This window comes from Pantherophis guttatus, chromosome 2, assembly GCF_059756535.1.
Source record: "Pantherophis guttatus breed Tessera chromosome 2, ASM5975653v1, whole genome shotgun sequence".
Classification (NCBI taxonomy): Eukaryota; Metazoa; Chordata; class Lepidosauria; order Squamata; family Colubridae; genus Pantherophis; species Pantherophis guttatus.
Genome location: NC_142064.1, coordinates 78,698,971 through 78,722,012, shown reverse-complemented (window position 1 = coordinate 78,722,012; position 23,042 = coordinate 78,698,971). Strand labels below are relative to the sequence as shown.

General features: G+C 40.1%; 1 protein-coding gene across 4 annotated transcripts in view; it reads right to left on the bottom strand.

Annotated features, from left to right (window-relative positions):
• ADAMTSL1 (ADAMTS like 1) overlaps window positions 1-23,042 on the bottom strand; it is a 489,535-nt gene that overhangs the window by 220,724 nt on the left and 245,769 nt on the right. For all 4 annotated transcript variants that reach the window (XM_087886305.1, XM_034410498.3, XM_087886306.1 and 1 more), the window contains one exon: window positions 6,908-7,035. In XM_087886305.1, coding sequence (XP_087742431.1) covers window positions 6,908-7,035 — 128 coding nt within the window. The remainder of the gene's footprint in view (window positions 1-6,907; window positions 7,036-23,042) is intronic.

The window sequence follows — 23,042 nt, the reverse complement described above, 5'->3', positions numbered from 1 at the left end:
TATTTGTACTGGCTAACCGAAACAGCACATTATAATCCTTTCTCCGTCTATGAATGGGCAAAAGTTCACTTTGGTTTTTTTTTTAATAATTCAAAGAAAATTGGTTCAATAGGCAAGTGAGTAATCTTAACTTTGTCTTTTTCTGATGTGATCATAGATACCAGAGGACAAAACTAGTGACTGAGAAATCTCTCAAAAAAATCTCTAGATACTTTTACACAGGTCTTCTAATTATTTGTGAAATCATTTAAAGCATGATCTATTAATATTTTGTAATAACTGTAGGACTCTAAAGCACTACGAACTTTCTTTACATTGCTTTTGCTGTTACTGCCATTCATTTTAAAAAAAAAAAAAAAACTCGCGAGGTATATCCAAATAGATAGTCCTCGATTTATGACCATTTGTTAGCAACCTGCTGCTCCACCCCCATGGTCACATGATTGCAATTTGGTTGCTTGGCAACCAGCTCACATTTACAATCAGTAAACAAAGGATTGTAACCTTTGTTGTTGATTTCTGGCCAAAAAAAAAGCTTTTTCAGAAAAATGGGTCAACACTTATGACTGCGGATTTGCTTAATGATTGTGGTGATTTACATAGTGACTATCATAACATTTGGTTGTAAAATCGGGCCCAACTCGACTTACGATTGCAATGACTTACAATGGAAATTCTGGTCCCAATCGTGGTCATAAATCAAGGACCACCTATAAGATTAGCATAGTGTCCCAAATCACAACTTGGTTGTACCCATGTACAGGAAGTCTTGGACTTACAACCATTCATTTAATGACCATTCAAAGTTTCGATGGCACTAGAGTGACTTATGACAGTTTTTTTTTACGCTTAAGATTGTTACAGGATTCCCATGGTCACGCGATAAAAATTCAGACCCTTGGCAACTGAGTCAAATTTATGATGGTTGCCATGTCCTGGGGTCATGTGATCACCTTTCATGACAAACTTCTGACAAGCAAAGTCAATGGGGAAGCCAGATTCACTTAACCACCCATGTTACTAGCTTAATTCACTTAACAACTGTGTCAGGAAAGGCCGTAAAATGGGGCAGAACTCACTTGATAGTGAGTTATCGCTTAGCAACGGAAGTGTTGGGCTCAATTGTGGTTGTAAATCAAGGACAATCTCTAATGCCAAATCAGTTTATTTGATTTATATGCCACCCTTCTCCGGAGACTCAGGGCGGCTTACAATGCATTAAGCAATAGCCTTCATACTTTTGTATATTTATACAAAGTCAGCTTATTGCCCCCACAAACTGGGTCCTCAATTTACCCACCTTAGAAAGGATGGAAGGCTGAGTCGACCTTGAGCCTGGTGAGATTCGAACTTACAGTAATTGCAGACAGCTGGTGTAATGCTATCAGTCTGTTGAGCCACTAGGCCTTGATTATATTATATAATCCCAGGTGCTGCTATGGCTTGACAGAATTCTTTATTGGCCAGGTGCGATTGGACACATAAGGAATTTGTCTTTGGTGCATAAGTTCTCAGTATATATAAAAGATATAAGTGATATATCATGATCATAGTCATCATAAATACATTCATCATGAATCATAAGATACAACACTTAGTGATAGTCATAGGACACTAAATAAGCAATCAAAATCATACTAGGAAACTAAATAAAACAATATAAACCATAAAGATAGAATCAACAAGGTTATAGTCCTAAGTAGAAAAGGAGATAGGTAATAGGAAGGATGAGAAGAAGAATAGTAATCCAATCTTAGTAAATAGTTTGACAGTGTTGTGGAAATTAGTTGTTTAGCAGAGTGATGGCATCCGGGGAAAAAAACTGTCTTTGTGTCTAGTTGTTCTGGTGTGCAGGCTTTTCTGAATTAGAAAGGCCTGCAGACAGGGAGAGCTCAGGAGAAGAGCAAGGACTACCCCCCTCCTGATCCGAGAGCAAGGAGGGAAGAGAGACTGTGAGATCAATGCAGACTGAGCTGGCTACGAGGGAGGAGAGTGCCCCACCCCCTTTCACAAGGCACACCTGGGGACTGAGATGTAAGGAGGTGCCGGTGGGAGGGGCATTTGTCGGGAACAAGTGTTGAATCGGTGGAGCCTCATGTGCACTTGCCAAAAACCTGGAGATTGCTGTACTCTGTATTGTGGGGCTTGCCAGTTTGCCTGCTTCGCTGAACTTCTTGCTCTGGTTACTGTTTAGCTAACCTGGCTTATTGGATTGCTGGCCCTGGTTGCTGTTTGATTAACCTGGCTTACTGGACTACTTGCAGCCAGAGGCTTCTGAAGGTGCATGTGAGAGCTTTGTTCCAGGACTTGTAGTGAATGTGGGCATATTTGGAGGCACAGTTGGAGCAATAAAGGGGAGTTAGACCTATTGTGTTGCTTTCGTGCCATGCCCGGGATCACCACAACATCATTTTGAAGGTAGAAGTTGAAACAATTTATGTTTTATGATTAGGGGCAATGCTACCCCTTCTCTCAAAGAGATGTCCTAATTGCCTTGGTTCAGCCCGTTATAGCTGCCAGCATGTTTTGAGGTTAAAAGACCCTACCAGAACATCTTCCCTTATTTTCAGAATTGGGTCTGTCATCGGCTCAGGCATAACATCTCTTGAAGCTGTCATACATACCATGTTTTCCCCAAAATAAGACCCTGTCTTATATTTTTTTGACCCCTGAAATAAGTGCTTGGCCTTATTGCCCTGCGCTAAAAAGCCCAATTGGGCTTATTATCAGGGGAATGTCTTATTTTGGGGGAAACAGGGTAGGTGCCCGATTGCATGCTGCCTCTGCAGGCTGATAGTCTTTTTGGTCAATCTCTGCTTCAAAGAATTCTGATGAAACTTGAACATTTATTTCCCGGTATGATTTGGTTTGGTTTTTGACCGTTCCATCAATCAGGCTACCTCAAGGAAAGGATTGGTGGCTCATGTTTGCTCAGACAGGCCGCTGACCTCATCATTAGGCAGAGAAGCCATAGACTCTCTGTTGAGCGCTTAATAAACTCATTTTTAATTAAACGTTAAAAGTTGTTTAATTAAAACCATTAAAATAATATTAAGGCAATCCCATTATTTCTTCTTTCCTTGTTAATTCTGAATTACGCGAACCTTCTCAGTTAATAAAGGAAATAATCGGTCCGGGCAGTTGGATTTTCTGACTTCCTATTGAATATGCAACATTGGAATCATTTTTAAACCTCTGCCAACTATTTCCAACCATATGTACAGAGAGAGAGAATTGCAGGCTGTGTAGAGAAGACCTCCCAGCTTCTCGAAAGACCCCTCCTGCCTTCCAGCAGCCCATGTGCAGAAACAGAGAAATCATAGAAGGTATGTGAAGCAGCTTTAGAAGGTGGCAGCCATTGGAAGTAGCCTTTTTGGGTTTGGGAAAAGACTAACAGCTGGAACAGATGGGAGCTATGTGGGAAAGGTCTTCAGCAGTCTTTGCAACCTTCTCCCTTTTGGCATCCAAGCAGACACTGAAGTCTGCAGGATTCTTCCCACTTTTCCTGTCTTTTTATTCATTGCCATAGAACAGGAGTGTCAAACACAAGGCACGTGGGGTGCTTAGATCTGGCCCGCAGGGCCAGCCTGGAAACAGTAAAGGACCGACTCTCGGTGCCTCTGCCAGCGAAAACACACCCCCAAGCTCCGTTTTCACTGGCAGAGGGCTGCAGGAGGCCGTCGTGAGTAAAAATGGGGTGTGGGCAGCTGCACACAGCCCCTCCGGACTCCATTTTCACTAGCAGAGGGCTATCAAAACAAACTAAAAACAAAACAAAAGGAGAAATGTTTCCCCTTTTGCATTTGAGAGGAAAGGAGAAAGGGAAAGAGGAAAGACAAAGAAAAAGAAGGGAAGATGGGAAGAGAGCAAGGAAGGAAAAATAAGGAAATAGGAGAAGGAAGAAGAGAGGAGAATAAAGAGGGAAGGAAAAAGAAGAAAAGGAAAGAAGGAAGGGAGGGAGGGAGGGAGGGAGGGAGATTATAATGAGAGTAAGGGAGGGTCTCAGGGAAGTCTTGCCTTAGCACTTGGCCATCACAGGTGCCCCCAACACGAGGGACGTCAAGCTGCCATGCCCACCATGGCCAGCCCCCCCCATCCCTCTGAGGTCAAACACAACCCTGGTGCGGCCCTCAATGAAATCAAGTTTGACACCCCTGCCATAAAAGTTTCATCCATGTAGTCCTTGATTTATATCAATTCATTTAGTGACTGTCCATAGTTACAACGGCGCTGAAAAAAATGACTTTTGACTAGTCCTTACATTGATGACAGTCCCAGCATCCCAAGTCATATGATCCAACTCTGGGCTACTTGACCACTGGGGTGTATGTATGATCGCTGGAGCATCCCGAGATCATGTGATCGCCATCTGCAACCTTCCTAGATGGCTTCCGACAAGCAAAGTCAATGGGGAAAGTTGCATTCGCTGATTGCATTTAATAACTGCTGTGATTCACTTAATGGCCATGGCAAAAAAAAAAAAAAGGTGGTAGAATTGGGTGTGGTTCACTTAATAACGCCCTTGCTTAGCAATGAAAATTCTGGTCCCAGTTGTAGTTGTAAGTTGAGGTCTTGTTTGCAGAAAGCTGGCAAGATTATGAGAATGGAGGGGGTGGGATGCAGTAAAACCACCCTCTAGTTAAGCTCAAATAATGGAGAGTCCACAGTCATGTGCATGTTATTTTCTTTGCAACAATACAGAGTTCGTTTATGGTGCTCCTTTTTTCAGCAGGCAAATCAAGCATCCTTATTGATTTTGGAGTTCTTTTTCTTAGAAATTAAATAACTTTTTTGAAATCAAGAGTGATGGGGGGCTTCCCACTCTTTCTTATTAGACTGCGGGAGTTATTAATGGAAGCATGCCAGCCTCATACAAAATAGACATTTTTCTCCTTGCACATGGTTGACTATCAGCACAAGAACCATCACATCAGTACAGATTTAATTATTTAGCTATCCATTTCAGAATCAGGAAACAATTTTTCTACAGTAATGTTGTCCATTGCTTATTTTTTAAAAAACAATCTTTTTATTTATTATTTCTTTTTAAGAATGAGAAAATTAGCTTGTAAGGTTGCATTTCAACAACATGTTTTTTTTACCCTTTCCTGATTCCCCCCCCCCCCCCCTGTAAATACAAGTTTCTGGCTAAAAACATTGTTTTCGCTATGCAAGCCAGTGGTTAGGATTACTTGGCCAAATGCGAGGATTTTTTTTCATCTCTGCAACAACATGTTATGGTAAGAGAAGATAGCAATAGCACTTAGACTTATATACTGCTTTACAGCTCTCTCTAAGCGGTTTACAGAATCAGCATATTGCACCCAACAAGATGTATAAGATAGGAATATGGATAGAACATGAGAGGTATGGAAGAATGGGTTACAAGCTAGTTTTAATTAGCATTACCTGTCATTTTATTTATTTAATTTGGTTTAGACATCACCAAACTCTGGGCATTCAGAGATACCTCTAGGATCTGTCTGTAGGAGTTTCAGTTTGGATCTTCCCTTTTGCTCCATTAACCCCACTAACTTCTGCCCAAATTTTAGGGAGGAAACATTTAATAATCATCTCAACCCAACACGCGGCAGCTATTCATCACTTCCTCGTTTTATCCTGGCTGTGCTTTGTAACGGAAGGAAACCCATTTGTAAAAATGGAACTTCGTAGATCATTGAAAATATGAACTTGCAGACATTAATGGTTAGATACCTGGAGGAAAATACACAAATGCAATATAGGAATTCCTCAACTTACAACCATTCGTTCACCACTGAAAAAAGTGACTGATCTTTGCACTTATGACGGCTGCAGCATCTCTATGCTTACATGATCAGAATTTGTGTGCTTCATAACTGGCATGCATTTACGACGGTTGCAATGTCCTGGGGTCATGTGATCGCCAACTAGCTTCCAACAACCAAACTTGGAGGGGGGGAGTGGATTTGCTTAATGACCACATGATTCACTTAACAACTGCAGTGATTAATTTAACAACTGTTGCAAAAAAAAAAAAAAAGGCTGTAGAATCAGGTGTGACTGGCTTAACAACCACCTTATTGAGCAGTGGAAATTGTGGTCCCAGTTGTGGTTGTAAGTCAAGGACTACCTATAACAGGAATGTCAAATTCGTGGCCATGGGCCAGATTCATCACACAGCGCCCACGCCTACCACCAGTTTAGTGAAGGGGAAAAAAGTTGCGATACTTCATGTGACGATGATGTGATGATGCGAGTTTGACAACCCTGACATTTAATCTCTTTTGATATTAGACCCCCCCCAGCTGACAAAATAATTCAGGGTGCAAAAAAAGGGAAGTTTAGCTCAAATTTAGCACAAGTGGAGAAGATTATCATTTTGGATGGGAGATTTATTTTATTTTATTAATTCAATTTGTATGCCGCCCCTCTCCGAAGACTCAGGGCAGCTAGATGGTTTACAATCACTGGGCCCGGTGGCTCAGCAGACTGATAGCATTGTGATTAACACTAGCTGTCTGCAATTACTGTAAGTTCGAATCCCACCAGGTTCAAGGTTGACTCAGCCTTCCATCCTTTCTAAGGTAGATAAATTGAGGACCCAGTTTGTGGGGGCAATAAACTGACTTTGTATAAATATACAAAAGTATGAAGGCTATTGCTTAACGCATTGTAAGCCGCCCTGAGTCTCCGGAGAAGGGCGGCATATAAATCAAATAAAAAAAAAAATACAAATGCTGTCTATAGAAGTCTTTATTGCCCTGCCCTGCACATTTTTAATGCATTATATAATTGTGGGTGAAGTGATCCAACTTGCTGGATTAGTTGCTGAAAAAAATACCATCTTCTGAGTTTCAGCAAGTTCTTTTCCACTGCAAGATACATCTTACAGTACGCAGGTTCAAAAAATGTTTTAACTACTTACTTGCTGCTTAAGCAACGTCTCAAGGAGTACGAAGCGCCTCCACCACAAGTACGGGAACATTCACTCCAGGAGCCCCAGGCATCCCAGAGACTATCTCGGTCCTCTTCAGATCGAGCAGTTCGAGAACTCTAGAAGGGAACAAAAGACAGCATGAAGGGAAGAGAATTTGGCCTACATTCAAAAAAGTGAAGACACTGCCAAATTATTGCTATATACAGTACTCCCTTGACAAATGTCTCACTTAACAACAGAAATTTTGGGCTCAACGGTGATCGTAGATCGAGGACTACCTCTATACAAGCATTTACATTCTGTACATGTTTCCATTTTTGCAGATTGTGGATTAGATTGCTGATATATATCAAAAATGCAGCATGAACATTACGTATGTGTAAGTCCCACCTTATAGATCAGAATCCATCTGTCTCATAGAGGCTGGGGTACCAACCTCAATTCTTGAACCCTGAACCTAAGTATACTTCTACTTACTGCAGCTCAGTATTCATTTACAGGTGATCCTCATTTAATCACCACTCATTCAGTGACCATTCAAACTTACAACAGTGTTAAAGTGGCAGTTATGACTGATACTCATACTAACGTTGCTTGCTCTGCTCCCTTGGTCACATGATCTCAATCCAGTTTCTTAGCACCTGGCTCACAATTGTGACATATACTATGGTCACACGATCCCCCATTTGTGACTTTCTCAGCTTCCTACAAGCCAAGTCAATGGGGAAGCCAGCAAGAAGTCACAAATGGCAGCCACACGCCATCCTCACTTCATGAAATCACCTGCGCTGATTTGCTTAATGGCAGCAATTTACATCGAGTGAGATGATCACATGATGCCACATCTTATGACTGTGTTGTTTAGCAACGGAAATTCCGATCCCAATTGCCATCACTGACACTAACCTGTACTGGGTGCTCCCTGGAAATGCAAGAAGGAAAGAATGGCTGACAGGACACCTGAATGAGATGCAAAATTGGGCACAGGTATGGCAGTGGCTTTTGTCAGCATACTTTTCCGCTTCCTCAAGGGCAGAAACTAAACACATCAGTGTAACTTCAATTCAATTCAAACCTTTATTGTCAATGCACAACACATGTACAATGAGATTGGATGAGCCTCCCTTAGTGCAGACTCCCCAAACACAAAATAACTGTAACTGTGGAAAAGAGCCATTAAACAAGCAAACGTTTGTTTGTATATTTTATTAAACCAGGAAAAATAAAAGGGGGTGGGGAGTTCAGAGATGCAAATGCCAGGCACCTTGTCTTGCATTTCAGAGGTCAGTGTTGGGCACTAAGCCAGCAACTGTACTAAGATAATCTTGACTGCTGTGAAAAGATTTTCTCTACTCTCCAGCTAAGCACCTTCCCCCCTCCCTCCCCACTTCTAAACATTAGTTCATGGGATCTGAATTGAACTATTTCGCTAAAACCCTTCAAAAAGGGGGGGTGGGGGAAACCCTCTTCGGTTGTAATCTTTAAAAAATAAATGAAACGTAAACCCTTACATAAATAAGGAACAGAGGTATGTCTACAAAATGCATTGAACAACAATGCAACAGGACGAAGGTGACCAACAGGAAAACATCAGAATTGTTTCTTCCGAAAGTGAACAGTACCAGGCACAATAACCAGCGACTGATATGGTAATTCCAGGGTTCTCCAAGAACTTAAACCAGGGCTTTTAGCAAAATGGTGACATACAAATTGCGACTATTGAGTTGAGTAAAGAAAACTCTTTACTCAAAATGCACAAAGTTTGGCCAAAGACTTCAGCGTTGAATGTAGTTATTCACAAGCAAGAAAAGGTGGGGCAGAGAAAAGTGGGGGAAAGGGGCCTGCAGACTGGCACCATGAACGGTTTCGTATAATCTGTTCAGGAAAGCCTTTGAACTTATCACCGAGCCAGATCCAAACCCTCAACATCTACCAACAACTGGGCACTGTGCCTGGGGCCCACTCTCTTTAATGTCCTTTATCAAATAAGACCCACCAATGTGGCTGTTGAGAGTCATTAACATTAGGGTTGACAGTTGTTGGTACTACGAATGAAGGAATCAAGAGTTTATTTATTAGTCATGCTAAGGGAATGCAAAAATATAGGCTATTAAGTTTTTCCCCCCTTTTAAAATCTAATGACATTTAGTTACAAACACCTGTATGATCCAACAGAAAGACATTTTCCCATAGGTGAAAATGATGAGTGGCTTGTCTGGCTCACAAACAGCCATTCACTGTTTGTTCTGAGCTGACTGCATCGTCTTCAAATTACAGTGAGATGCAACCTGCCAGCCCACAGTTGCTGTAGGCTTGTTTACAAAGATCCCTCTGCTTCGGTGGACCCTGTGCTGTTACAGATAGTGAGTCATAGTGAATTAGTTACCTTAAGGATTAAGAGCTGCGATTTCCACTATCAGTTCGGGCAAACCAGTCCAAACCAGCTAAATACCACCTCTGCCTCCTGTTGTGGCTCCGTTGCCTGAGCCTGGGCTATCGACAGATGCAGACTCTGAGAGTGAGGGAGAGGAGTTGGCAAGGCCTCCCTCTCCAGGACCCTCCTCTCTGGCAATGCCTCCAGAGGACACAGAAGGCCAAGAGATAGGCCCAGAGCCAAGCATGTCCCCGCAGCCACAGGTGGACAGCGACGAAGGAGATAAGTGCTGGCTGGATCCTCGACAGCGGCGCAGGGAGAAGCATGCGCAGCAGAGGGGAAGGCGTGCCAGAGATTAGCTGAGTCACTGGACCACACCCCACAGGGTATAAATGTGGGTGTGGTGGCCAGTTCAGTTTGTGACGAGCAAAAACTGGAAATAATCCATGATCTCTGCGTTACTGGACTTCTGCCTGCCTTGTCGGACTGCATTTGGACTAATCCTTGTATTGCTGAAACTTTGCCTGCTTTATCAGAATGCTTGCAGTCTAATATTTGTTTTGTGTGAGTAAAGTCTGAATTGGCAGCTAGCCACTGGGTTGCTGCCAGCTTTATCTTCAAAGACTTTGTCGTGTGGTTTATTAACTCCGGGCCATCTGTGGGGGTGCGTGTGTGGGACAGGGACAGAACACTTCCATCTCATTTTTTTCCCATGATAACCATCCTATAAGATTTGTTGAAGTGAGAAATAGCAACAACCCACATGGTACCTAGCCGTGAATAAGCCTAACTACTTTTTAAAGTATGATTTTCTATCCCTGCTCCATCCATTTGGGTTTTTGGAACCATAAAATACATCCGAGAGGTTGCCAACAGCTGCTATGGAAGAGGCTGCTGTTAGTCCTTGGTTTTAGCAAGATCATTGGCCTGATATAGTGGTGATACATCAAAGGTTTAAAGAGCCAATTTTTTTTGCACAGATAGCATTTTGTTTCCAGCATGCATGATTATGCTGCTTCAACTGGCATGAGAAAGTTACTGGAAAGTTACCCCCCCCCCCAAAATCACTCAAGGAGGATTTACATGGCATGTTACATGAAGAATGCAGGATGTTGAAAATAAATAGTAATATGCAGAATGTTTTTTTGCATTCAACATTTGAAGTTTGAAGAACTGCATTTATAGAGTTTGAAACAGGTGTTCTGGCTATTCTGCAAATGGTTCAAAATCAAAACAATCCTGTTCCAAACTTGAAACACCTGATACAGATTCAAAACAGAAGTTTTAACCCAGACTGGCCTGAGCATTGCAATATCTGGGAAGGTCTAAGCAACCCATTTCAAATCCGAAACAACTTTTCAAACTCAAAAGAGATGTTTTGAATTCAACATGTTTTATTTTATTTTTATATATTTATTAGCTTTTTTATGCCACCCATCTCCCATATAAGGTTTTACATACCTCTAGTCCTCTGTTTTGGATTCTTCTTTGAAAATTTACCTGCCTGTATGTCTTACTTTTCCCCAACTGCTACTGATCTGCCATTAAATTGCAGCTGGATGTAAAATTAAATTGCAGCTGGATGTAAAATGGTATTGCTATCCAAACAGGTGATTCAGAAATTAAGGAGCATATCGACTTTATCTATTTGTTCTCTACTAACTGAATATTGGAGATAAGGGAAGTTGATATACAAAGTAATGCTACTAAACATTTATCTTGCATTATTTTCAGTAATCATTGCAAGAAGTCAACCAAAACAATCTACATATAAACCCACTTACTGAAGTAGCGTTCTATTATTGAGGTCTATTATTGCCATATTGAGAAAATAGATAAAAAAAACCAGACTGTACCCCAAAATACCTTGATGGGTATCAAGAAGCATTTTATGGAAAAGAAACAACAGATAAATAGAAATGGTTAACTTATCAAGAGTTGTTAGAACAAGAGTATAGAAAATATAAGATAAAATCAAAAGAACAACTAGTTGCAGGGGGATTTAATTTTCAATGGTTTTCCTATGTACAATTAAGAGAAAGATTTAAGGAAGATAATAGGACATTTGTAATTAAGAAGCAGAAGACAAAATTTGAAGTTGAATGATGTACAAATAATGAACATGCAGTGGTTAAAATGTATAAATTTAATTGAAATTTATTGAAATAGAAGAACAACAAATGAAAGGCTGTATAATATGGGCTAAGGATTTTGGACATAACACATATTGATGACACCGTGGGAAAATATGTGGTTAAAGGACTGAAACTTACATTATGTTATAACCTAAAAGAGAATGTTTATAAGATGATGTACCATTGGTATAAGATTCCAGAAAAATTATAAAGTATTAAATGTACTTCAGACCTCAATTAGAAAGCAGCCCCAGAAGACTAGATGGGCAACATAAATAAAATTTATGTTAAAAATGGGATGAGTCGTTTTATCATGCCCGGCATACTTGTAGAAAAGCCAGAAAATGTTGGATTCAACTTCACAAAACGATAGAAAGATTTTTTTTAAAAAAATGTTCAACTTATTATTTTCAACTTAAAATTTGCCCTGCTTTTATTCTGTTGAAAGCTTCTTTAATAGAAATTGTAAAAAACAAAATGATAAAACAGAATTGTCAAAATCAACATTTATTTATGTATTGGTTCGATTTATATGCCGCCCTTCTCCGAAGACTCCGGGCGGCTTACAGTGCGTTAAGCAATAGCCTTCATACTTTTGTATATACCTGCTTAGTAGGACTTTCAGCACCCCCTAAGCAGTGTTCTTTTTTATACAAAAACATGGTATCTTCTCCATTCTCCCTCTCTCTCTCTCTCTCTCTCACACACACACACAAACACACACAGAGCAGTTGCAAACCCTTAGATAGCTGTACAATTTAACCAAGCTTTGACAAACAGTATGGAGTGGTATATGATGTATAGCTTCCACTTAGTCATTTATGTTTCTTTTAAATAGAATTATTCTGAAGAAAGGTGGAGGTGTAATCTGTGCATGTGTATCCTCCGCATGTAATCTATATTTTGGATATTTTATTTATTTATTTATTTTTCATATTTTTTTAATCCCCCTCAAGAGAGGAGCTCTTCTGATGCCTTCTGCTGTATTCTACTCCACTTTACTGGCAGTGAATGTACATCTATAGTTGGCATGGTTTGCTTATATGAAACCACTCTCTAATGGTGTGCTAACTTTTCATCCCTGCAACCCCACACATTTCCCATCTATGGAAATGCACGGTTTTCCAATTTCCTACATTTTCGCTTTTTAAATGCACAGCACTGTAAGAGAGGAATAAGTGGCTTGCAAATCACGCCGTAGATAACCACATGGTACATCCGAAGGAAATACTGTGGGCAGATTAAATTAAACAGTACAAGGCTGTTATGGCTCAGCACAGAAGTTTTTTAAAACTTTGCTGCTCTGAGCACGAAGAAGAGAGAAAAGAAAGGTTTCCCATACGAGCAGTTAACTTAGTAGACTACACCATCCCTCTTCAATTGATAGAGCTCTGTGAAACAAGTTTGCTTTAAGGGTACAATCAATCTACTCTGGAGAGCTACTGTGGCCAATGGATTCTATGGAGGTCAAAAATGCATCCGAAACAGATGTAGGAGCTTTCCCTTCTCCCCTCCTCCCCCTGTCAAAGCATTTCTAAAGACCCGTTTCTAATTTAAATGGATAACAGGATCTCAGTTTAACCACTGTAACATGCAACATTGCATTGTTTGGCTTTGATCCAAGAGTCAGAGGGGGAAACTCCCAAGAATGAATTAATCCATGCTACCCAAATGTATCAGATCCAATGCACGTATTGTTATGCTCATTAGACACACTGAATTAAATTCCCTCTTATCTTTATTAAAACGCCACATGACTTAATTTTGAATCAATCCCATAATCGGTAGGATAAAGGCAATAATTAAAGGAAAGCCAGATAACAGATCAAATTTTGACCACAGCCAGTGCCAACAACTGAACAAGATCACCCAAGCAGAGGCATTTTTATCACCATGTATTTTGGATTTGAGAGTTGGATGCTAGTATTTCACACTTTGACAACTGGCACGTCATGATTCTTTAAATCTGCAATTTGTGGGTATGTGTGTACATGTATGAGAGAAAGCGTGTGAGGATGGGGTGTGTCTGGCTTATGATAAGGACATCTTCAAATCAGGTAAGGTCCTAGAATACTAAAGTCAGGAGTGTCAAACTCGATTTCATTGAGGGCCGCATCAGGGTTGTGTTTGATCTTGGGGGGCCGGGATTGGCATGGCCAGGGTGGGCGTGGCCAGCTTGACGTCAGTCATGTTGGGAGCGCTTCTGGTGGCCGGGGTGCTCTGCCAGCAAAAACAGGCTCGTGAGCTCCGTTTTCGGCTGTGATGGCCTCCTGCAGTCCTCTGCCAGCGAAAACAGGCTCGTGAGCTCCGTTTTCGGCTGTGATGGCCTCCTGCAATCCTCTGCCGGCGAAAACAGAGCTCTGTTTTCACTGGCAGAGGCACCGCGGGCCAATCCTTTGATGTTTCCAGGGTGGCCCTGCGGGCCACATCTAAGCACCTTGCGGGCCACATCTGGCCCACAGGCCTTGAGTTAGACATCCCTGCTCTAAGTAATAAGCTGAAATAGCAGTTAAATCAGATACATTTACAGCTTTTACCTCATCCCAAACTCCAAGCCTAAGAGCAACTTGATTAGAATGAAGAATCCAACTTTCTGGAAATAAAATTTCACACCCACTCAGAATAAAGCCACGTGCCTGCTATTTCTACTCCAAAATTTATTATAATTGTTCTCTAAGAAACATATGATCTGCATCTGGAATAGGCTCTAAGTTTTCTTTGAACAAGTAGAATAAACGTAATTCAATTCAGGCCATGTTTAATGTTAAGGGAAAGTGATTTTCTCTCCTCTCTTGAAACAACTAGCAATGCCTTAAAGGCCATTTAAAAGATTAGAGGAGAATGTATTTGTTTACTGAGCACCACTCTCATATATATAAACAGCCAACCTGTCCAATCCCTTTTTCACTGCCTGTTTTTGTTTATTGCTGAATTAACACTTAAGGATTTGAAGTAGTAAAAACATTTTAGGAGACAAAATGTAACAAGACTTCAAGAAGCAACATACAAATTCTGCCGGGATAGTTACTGTGAAAAGCAGGTCTTCACAATGTGAATTCATATCTGGGGTGAAGACCAAAAATCAGTACAACTTTAGACAAAAGGCAGTAACATTATAAAATATATCAAAGAATTACTAAAATGCCTGGCACTCTATAACTAGGGAGCAAAGTACATTTCCATGTTGATGCTTTCAAAATTAAATCCATATCCCCTCAACTGCAATGGAATAAAATTTGGCAACCCTCCTTGTTATTTTTATGCGTATGTCACTAGTAGAAAAACTTTATCCTCATCCTCCTATCCTATCCTATCCTATCCTATCCTATCCTATCCTATCCTATCCTATCCTATCCTACCCTACCCTACCCTACCCTAGCCTAGCCTAGCCTACCCTATTCTATTCTCCCTCAAGGGCATCATTAGACAAAAATGCTAGGTTTGGTGCATTGAGGAATACAACAAAATTATGAAACTGATTTAATCAGGCAAGATAAACTTCTAAAGAATATTATCACACCTCTCTCTCCATACCAATAGACGGCAAATCTTGCCAATGAAAATACTCTTTGAAAAATGGACAACATATTGGTAAACTGTTTGATTAAAGAGCCTTCTGCCATAAATTACAGTACAGAGGGATAAACCATGTTTTTTTCCCCATAAATTAGAATCAAAGACATGGTGCTAGGCATTGAATCACTGTCTCAAACTCTCATTGGAGCAAGAACTAGTTGTCTTTTCTTTTTACATCAACCAGCTAAGGAAGAAAACTAAGGAATGCCAACCTACAGTAAATGAAACACCATGCAAACATTGGAATAGAATTGACATACCTTTTTAAAAGCCATATTCTAAAATTTATTCCTCTGATCATGTAATTGAAAACTAATAATGCTCAAACTCCTGAACAGTTGAATTTATCTCATATGCTGTAAGAGAATTCTCAGATTTTTGTTATGCAGACTTACATGGAACAGGAACAGTGAAGGACACAGATTGGATTCAGAAGATGCAGTGGCACCCAAGAACATATGTTTAATATCAAATGGATAATGAAAAAAGCAAGCTAGTCTCTAAATATGTTTATTTTTGCTTTCCTGATTGTACAGTACTAAAGTTTTTGACTGTGTAGACTAGGGATATCCAACCTTGGCAACTTTAAGACTTTGGGACTTCAATTCCCAGAATTCCTCAGACAGCCATTCTGGCTGGGAAATTCTGACAGTTGAAGTCCACAAGTCTTAAAGTTGCCAAAGTTGGACACTTCTGGTGTAGATCATAACAAATTAAGGTCTTCCCTTAAAAGAATGAGTACTAGGCCACTCCATCTGCTTATTGAAGAATGTGTATAATATCAAAAAGCAACAGAATATGGAACAGCTCAAAATAAGGATTTATTATTGATAACTCAGCAATTGATGATTTGTTTTGCTGATTACCCCATTACATACATGCATATATATTAGTTCTTTTATTTTTGAGTGTCTTCAATTCAGCCTTAATTCCTGGCAACTTAATGGATCTTGGCAAGATTTTCAGAAGTGGCTTGCAACTGCTTCTTCCTAGGGCTGAGAAAGTGTGACTGGCTTAAAACTATCCACCTTCCTGCCTAAAGGAAAACTAGATTTCAAATCTCCCCACACCTGGTCCAGTACCTTAACCACATGACCAAATTATCTTTCACACTCATAATTTCTTATTTCTTATTAATAAGCCAGCAATGGTAAAATACCGTATTTTTTGGACTATAAGATGCACTTCCCCCCCAGAAAAAGTTAGTGGAAATGTCTGTGCGTCTTATAGAGTGAATGTTGCCGAAGCCCCACCCACTCACCAGCCCCCACCCTTCAGCCTCTGCCTCCCAGCAATTTGCTTCCTTGCAGCAAACAGCAAACAGCCTGTTCAGCTTCAGCACAGCCTGCTTTAGCACGAGCAGCTGATTGGTGGTTGGATCTGCTTCCCAGAATACCACTGATCAGCTGTTCCAGACTGCAGGGATAGCCACCATCTATCAGCGCTGTTGGCACTCATCGCCACTGCCACCTATTGCTGTCTCCATGCACCCCATTTTCAGCCTCTGCGTGTCACGGTTTTGGCCTCCGCGCACCCCATTTTTGGCCTCCGCGCATTCCATTTTCAGCCCGTTCCAGGCGCCTATCCCCGCCGCCTGGAACGGGCCAAAAATGGGGCATGCGGAGACGGCAATAGGTGGCAGTGGTGATGGGTGGCTGGGAGGCAGAGGCAGATTTTTTTTTCCTCCCAAAAGCTAGGTGCGTCTTATAGTCAGGAGCGTCTTATAGTCCGAAAAATATGGTAATCTTGAAATGAGTCAAACTACTCTAGTTCTGTTCTCCAATTTTTGATTTGCCTGGGTATTTTGATATTCAATATTCATAAAAAGGCAAGAATGGGAAACTACAGATACTATATTTCATTTAATTCAAAGCATCATTCATAAGAACTCTTTCCCCGTTCAAGCAATACAATTGTGACAATAGCTTTTCCAAATTGCTTGAAATCTGGCCTATCCTTATATTGTACATTAGTTTCCTGTATACACTTAATAGCAATAGCAATAGCACTTTGACTTACATGCCGCTTCACAGTGCATTACAGCCCTCTCTAAGCAGTTTACAGAGTCAGCATATTGCCCCCAACAATCTGGCTCATTTTACGGACCTTGGAAAGATGGAAGCCTGAATCAACCTTGAGCCTGGTGAGATTCGAACTGCCAAATTGCAGGCAGCTGGCAGTCAGCAGAAGTAGCCTGCAGTACTGCATTCTAACCACTGCGCAACCACTGGTGTTAACCTTTTCTTGACACTTTTAATATTATTCCATATAGCTAGATTTAACAAAAGAGGGCATACTTAAACAACTACTTGTTTAAAAACCATGTCAATATGGTGAATAATATACAGTATTCAATTTACATGGCAAACAACAAATTAGGCTTCCCCACACCCCCACCCTCAGTGGACAAAGGTTAGGCCAATGCAGGAGATTCCATTACCAGTCTCTAGAGCCTTACTAAAAACCTTTGTCTGGGAAATGAAGAAAGTTAGGGTTTTTTAAAAGAACTTTAAGACATTTCTGTTTTAGAAAAGAAATGCTTTGAACAGCAGCATTCCTACTACTGTGTTTTTGTAACATTGTTAACTGTAATGTTTGAAAATTGTGATTATATGAAAGGACACCGTTGCATTTATTTTATTTAGTAAATATATCAAGCTGCTCAGCTTGCATTCCACAGGCATAACATAAATGTCTTGTGTGGAATTGTGTGGAATTAATAAAGAGGAAATGTGGACTACTATGCATCTGTACATGAATATATCAAAAAAAAAAAAAAACAACAACCCAAAACTCAACCCACATATGGACAAGTTAGTAATATATATGCCAATCTCTTCTTCCCCTGCAATTAAACTCATATATCCCAGAATCTTTTTCTACTTGCTGCAGCTGCCTATCATTTGTTGCTGCTAGTAAATAAAATAGTATTTATATTGTCACTGAAATAAAAATAAATACAGTGCCACAATATGCTCAAAATTCTCACATATTCCCTTCAAATTGATTTTTTTCCCCTCAGTTTAAAGACTATTAATACCAAAGCATAAAATGCATCAAATTGTAACACCTGGGGGTCATTTTAGTTAGCAAATTCAAATTCATCAGAATCCTGAATGAACAGCCAGGAACGATACACAATTCCCCATGACTCTAAACTGGGAAATACAGCTAAGGCAAGGTCATTGTTCCTTTTCAAAGGAAACAAATAGCTAAATAGCAGTGCCTGGCAGGCAATAGATATGACAGTTTTATGACTTCCACAATTTGCATCTGGCATTGAGCTTAACAATTTATAACAAGATTTAATAAACATCAATTAAGAATGCTTCTTGGTACATTTAGGGACACTGAAATTGCACATCAAAGAGAAAAACCAAAGCAACGATTACAAAGAGAAGCTGCAAGCTTATTTGTTTACAGGATTACTAAAATAAAAACCATACAACAGCATGCTCAAAACAACATCCACAGAAACATGGCAACATACACTCACTCTAAAGCTTGTGAAAAGGCTTTATTATGACTCCAAGCCTCCTGGAGTCACCTCAGCGAGATGGGTGGCATAGAGGTTTACTAATAAATGAATAACAAATCTCTCTCTTGAGAATGCTACTTTAGATGATCACATAACAAACAGATGGCAAATGCAGCACTATAAAGTTGCAGCGCTAGACTGATCCGATGTTATTCATGGCACAGAGCTACTGATGTCTAGCAAGATAACTTCAAAGCTGTAATTAAGAGAATACTGTAGATCTTAGATGTACAAACCTTCAAGATTAAGAGGACCATTATATTCACATGAAGTCAAGATAACTTTATCTTGGCAATAGGAAAGAAACCTCCCAAATGCCAAGCCACTGAATTATATCTAGGGCTGCATTTTTATTTACTGCGCAGAAAGTCTCGCTGAATTCAGTGTTGGCTTTACAAACTGTTGTAATCATGACTTGTTGAATAAGTCATGATAGCAGGGTCCTCACAATATACTAACCTCTCATTTTAAAAAAAGCATAGTGACTTGGAGAATACAGTAGTATGCTATGCCAAAACCAAACAAATCACATTATACCTTAGTATCAACATGAAATCAACCAATGGATTTCCCAGCTCCTGCCCACCTAGCAGTTCGAAAGCATGCAAATGTGAGTAGATAAATAGGTACCACTTTGGTGGGAAGGTAAATAACGTTCCATGTGCCTTGGCATATAGTCATGCTGGCCACATGACCACAGAAATGTCTTCGAACAACTCTGACTCCCTCAGCTAAGAAATGGAATGGAGCATCAACCCAGATATGACTGGATACGTAAAACCTTTACCTTCATCTTTTTATGAACCAAAACATTTAGTAAGATTGCTTTCTCTTATGGAAAAAAAAGGCAGAAATAGATATTTAAATACTTAACAGGCAGCCTGGAAACAAATTGCTTTTGTTTTCAGTATTTTTCTATGATAAATAATAACCATATGAAGAAAAATCAAAACAAAACAACACATGTGAATTTGTTTAGTATAAGAAATATTAATGGGCTTAGTTAGGGCAACTGTATCTACCCTGAAAATCACTTCCAATAATCTTATCAAGAAAACTGCAGGTATTGGTCCAGGTAGTGACCAGGAGTTGAGGAGGCAAATTAATATATAAATAAAATTTTAAAATAAACCACAACACAGAATAAAATTACTTTGGTATCCACAACGCAATGGCATCTTAGATATCAAAACCATCATGGGGGGGTGGGGTGGGGGAGTCCATCTTAGCCACTTTCCTAAATGCCATCATCAAAATGTGATGCTATCCAAATTTCTAAGGGGAGGGGACTCTTGACTTCTGGCACATTAACTCTGATCTTGTGTTCTGATTTTGGAGTCAGAATTTGAGATCAGATTCTGAAGTCATTGCTCTATACAGAAATGCGGTGCCTAAGAGAAATGATTGAGCTATGTGGATAAAGAGACTCGAACAATGTACGCCAACTCAGCTGGCGTACGCAAATGCCAGTTGCATACGCAAAATGAGTACCATGGGGGGAAAATGTGCATTTTTGGAGTCAGCATTGGAAAATCCTTTCCCTCGCACAGCTTTAAACGTAGAAACAGATGGGTAGCTGTAGCATGGCAGATATACTTGCACAAAAGAAGAATGACAGAATACATTTTCCTACATACAGCTGCAAAACAAAGAATTTAAGGTTCAGTCTACAAGCTAATTGTGCAAATGGTTACTCTTGACAGCTGTAACACTGGGGTCGGGGGAGAGGACAGCCCTCGATAATGTGAATGGGAGGTGTTATTGTAGTCAACCAGTTTCAGATATAAATTGAGGGTAGGGGAAAAATCTTGAAGGGAAAAATACCGTATGCAGAGAAGAACGATGAAGACGGTGAAGGGCTTGGAAACTAAATCTGTGAAGAATGATTATAAGAACTGGGTTCGTTTAGCCCAAATAAAAGAAAGGTAAAAGGAGACATGATGGCAGATTTCAATTATAGGAGGAGGAAGGAGTATTTTATATGTTCGCTGCTTTGAGTTACTTATAAAAGCAGAGGTCTTCAAACTTGGCAGCTTTAAGACTTGTGGACTTCAACTCCCAGAATTCCCAGCATAGCTGGCTGGAGAATTCTGGGAGTTGAAGTCCACAAGTCTTAAAGCTGCCAAGTTTGAAGACTTCTGTATAAAAGCAATGAAGGTTGTATAAAAAAAACCGCTTAACAAATAAACCAATAGCTGTTACAATAGTATTCACTACTTGGCATAGTATCTTAGTCTGGTCTATCTTGTACGGCTGACAATTGCTGAGAAAGCGGCAGGTATCTCAACTGCATGTTTCCAGAAGCCTTTTGAAATCCGGATCAATGATGCTGAAACCGCCTGTGATTGTTTGATGTGTTTATTAATGGGAGAACCGTTCTATTTCCCCCATCTATTTGGATCTTAGCATGGTTTAACTGGGAGAAGAGATACGAAGGGTCCGCTTTCTGACACGGAAATATTTATGCACAAATGAGGAAGTCATTTTGGCGGATTGGTTAAAGCATATTCCTGCACATCACATGTGCTGGATCCACAAATTCAGAGACTCCACACATTCAGAGAATCCACAAATTCAGGCCTGGATCCACAAATTCAGAGAAAGCCTATTTCTTCTTTGGAGGAGCAGGATTTATCAATGTGGTTTGTCTTTGTGTGCCTTTGTCTACATTTTTTTCTTTATAAAATAGACATGATGGCAATTGGAAAGTGACGTACGAAGAGATCTTCTTCTTCTCTCTGCAATCCCAATCTAGATCAGGCTCCACATACTTGGTATTTATATATGAGAAACATAGGCAGAGCTCTGTGTGTTTGTGCTATGGTGGAGGATAAAGCCCCTTCTCTCCTAATTGCAGTTCCAATTCAGTTCAGTTTCTCCTTAAATTACGGCAAGTTATGAGAAAAATGCCACTCATATTTGGTCCTGATAAGAATATAATCAGTCCCAAGTCCAACAATGGAATGAGTGGGAACATATGCACCATGGTTTCCCTTCACTGTTTTTTTCTTTTAAAGTTCCACATAGGATGTATGAATACTTCTTCTAGATCTCCTTGAGGAATCAACCTATTAATTCAAATGTAACAAATCATTGTACAATTCGTTTCATTTATTAACCTTTCATTATTTTAGGGTTCCAAGATAAAGTTTTATTTTTACAATATATTTAACGCGTATGCTACGTACATTATAATATAATGAACAATGTCAACGTGTTTCCAAATGGAGACCTCATTCATGTGCACAAAAAGGCAATTGATAATTCACTTCCCAACTAGCTAAACTCAAAGCATCCCAGAAATACTTTCTGTTCTCGTGCTGCATGTTGAACCCCCTTGTTTCCTTCCCCGCTCCAATCTTGTGCCTTAGTGAAGACCAGTAAAGGGGCAACTGACCTTGGCAAAGACTCATGTCTGCTGCTTCTCATGGTCCTCTTGCTTCTAATGCCTTCTTATCCGACTGTGGATCAGCACTATTGTAGTTCTCCAGTAATTCAGACTGAATCTGCCATAGTCTACTAATTCTTTTATGGTTGTTTTTCGACCCACTGCTTGTGGGAGGGTTGCTAGGTCAGGTTTGACTCATCCAGACAAGGAATAGCAGTTTTAAGCAGAAGTTAAACATGGCAGTGTCAAGGTTGCTTCTCAAACTCCCTCTTTCCCATTATACATGTGGCTACAATGACACAATATGGAAAACAAAAACTTAACTCCACTTCCCACAGTGAAGAACTGAGTAGCATTTTACCACTATAAGATCAAAGCAGAACTGAAGACTTCTTTGAGACTAACTCAACTCCTGATGGGAGCTCCTATGTAGTCATTTCAGCACAGTGGGTGTCCTTCCAGGCCTATTCTTTCAACCTTCCAGTCTAAGCTTTCGTTCCTAGTGGTTTCCCATCTAGTTTGAATTTGCTTAGCTTTCTCCAAAATCAGTCAATGTTGGCTAGATGTGCAGCTTCCGCAAAAAAGACTTGGGTGTCTACAGAATCTGGTTGCCCAAACCCTTTGTTTACACTTGTTAGCCTGTCTCTTGTAAATTATATCCTGCCCACACAGTGGAGTGATAGAAATAACATTCTTGTGAACTTGGTTGACCTTTGCAAAGCCAAGTAATTTTGACTTTTTTTTAAAAAAAAAATTAAATTCTGCCTTTGTTACTATATAAGTAACTCAAAGTGGCAAACATACATAATACTCCTTCCTCCTCCTATTTTTCTCACAAGAATGACTTCATGTGGGCTGGGCTGAAGGAGACTAACTGGTCCAGAGTCACGCAGCCAGTTTTTGTGTCGAATGTGGGATTAAAATTTACAGTCTCCCGGTTTCTAAACCAATTTCTTGACCACTTCACCAAACTGGCTCTGGGATTATGACTTAGTTTATGATTAAGGCAGTGGTGGGATTCAGCCAGTTCACACCACTTCGGGAGAACCGGTTGTTAACTTTCTGAGAAGTTTGGCAAACTGGTTGTTGAAAGAAATCATTAGGGCAGAGAA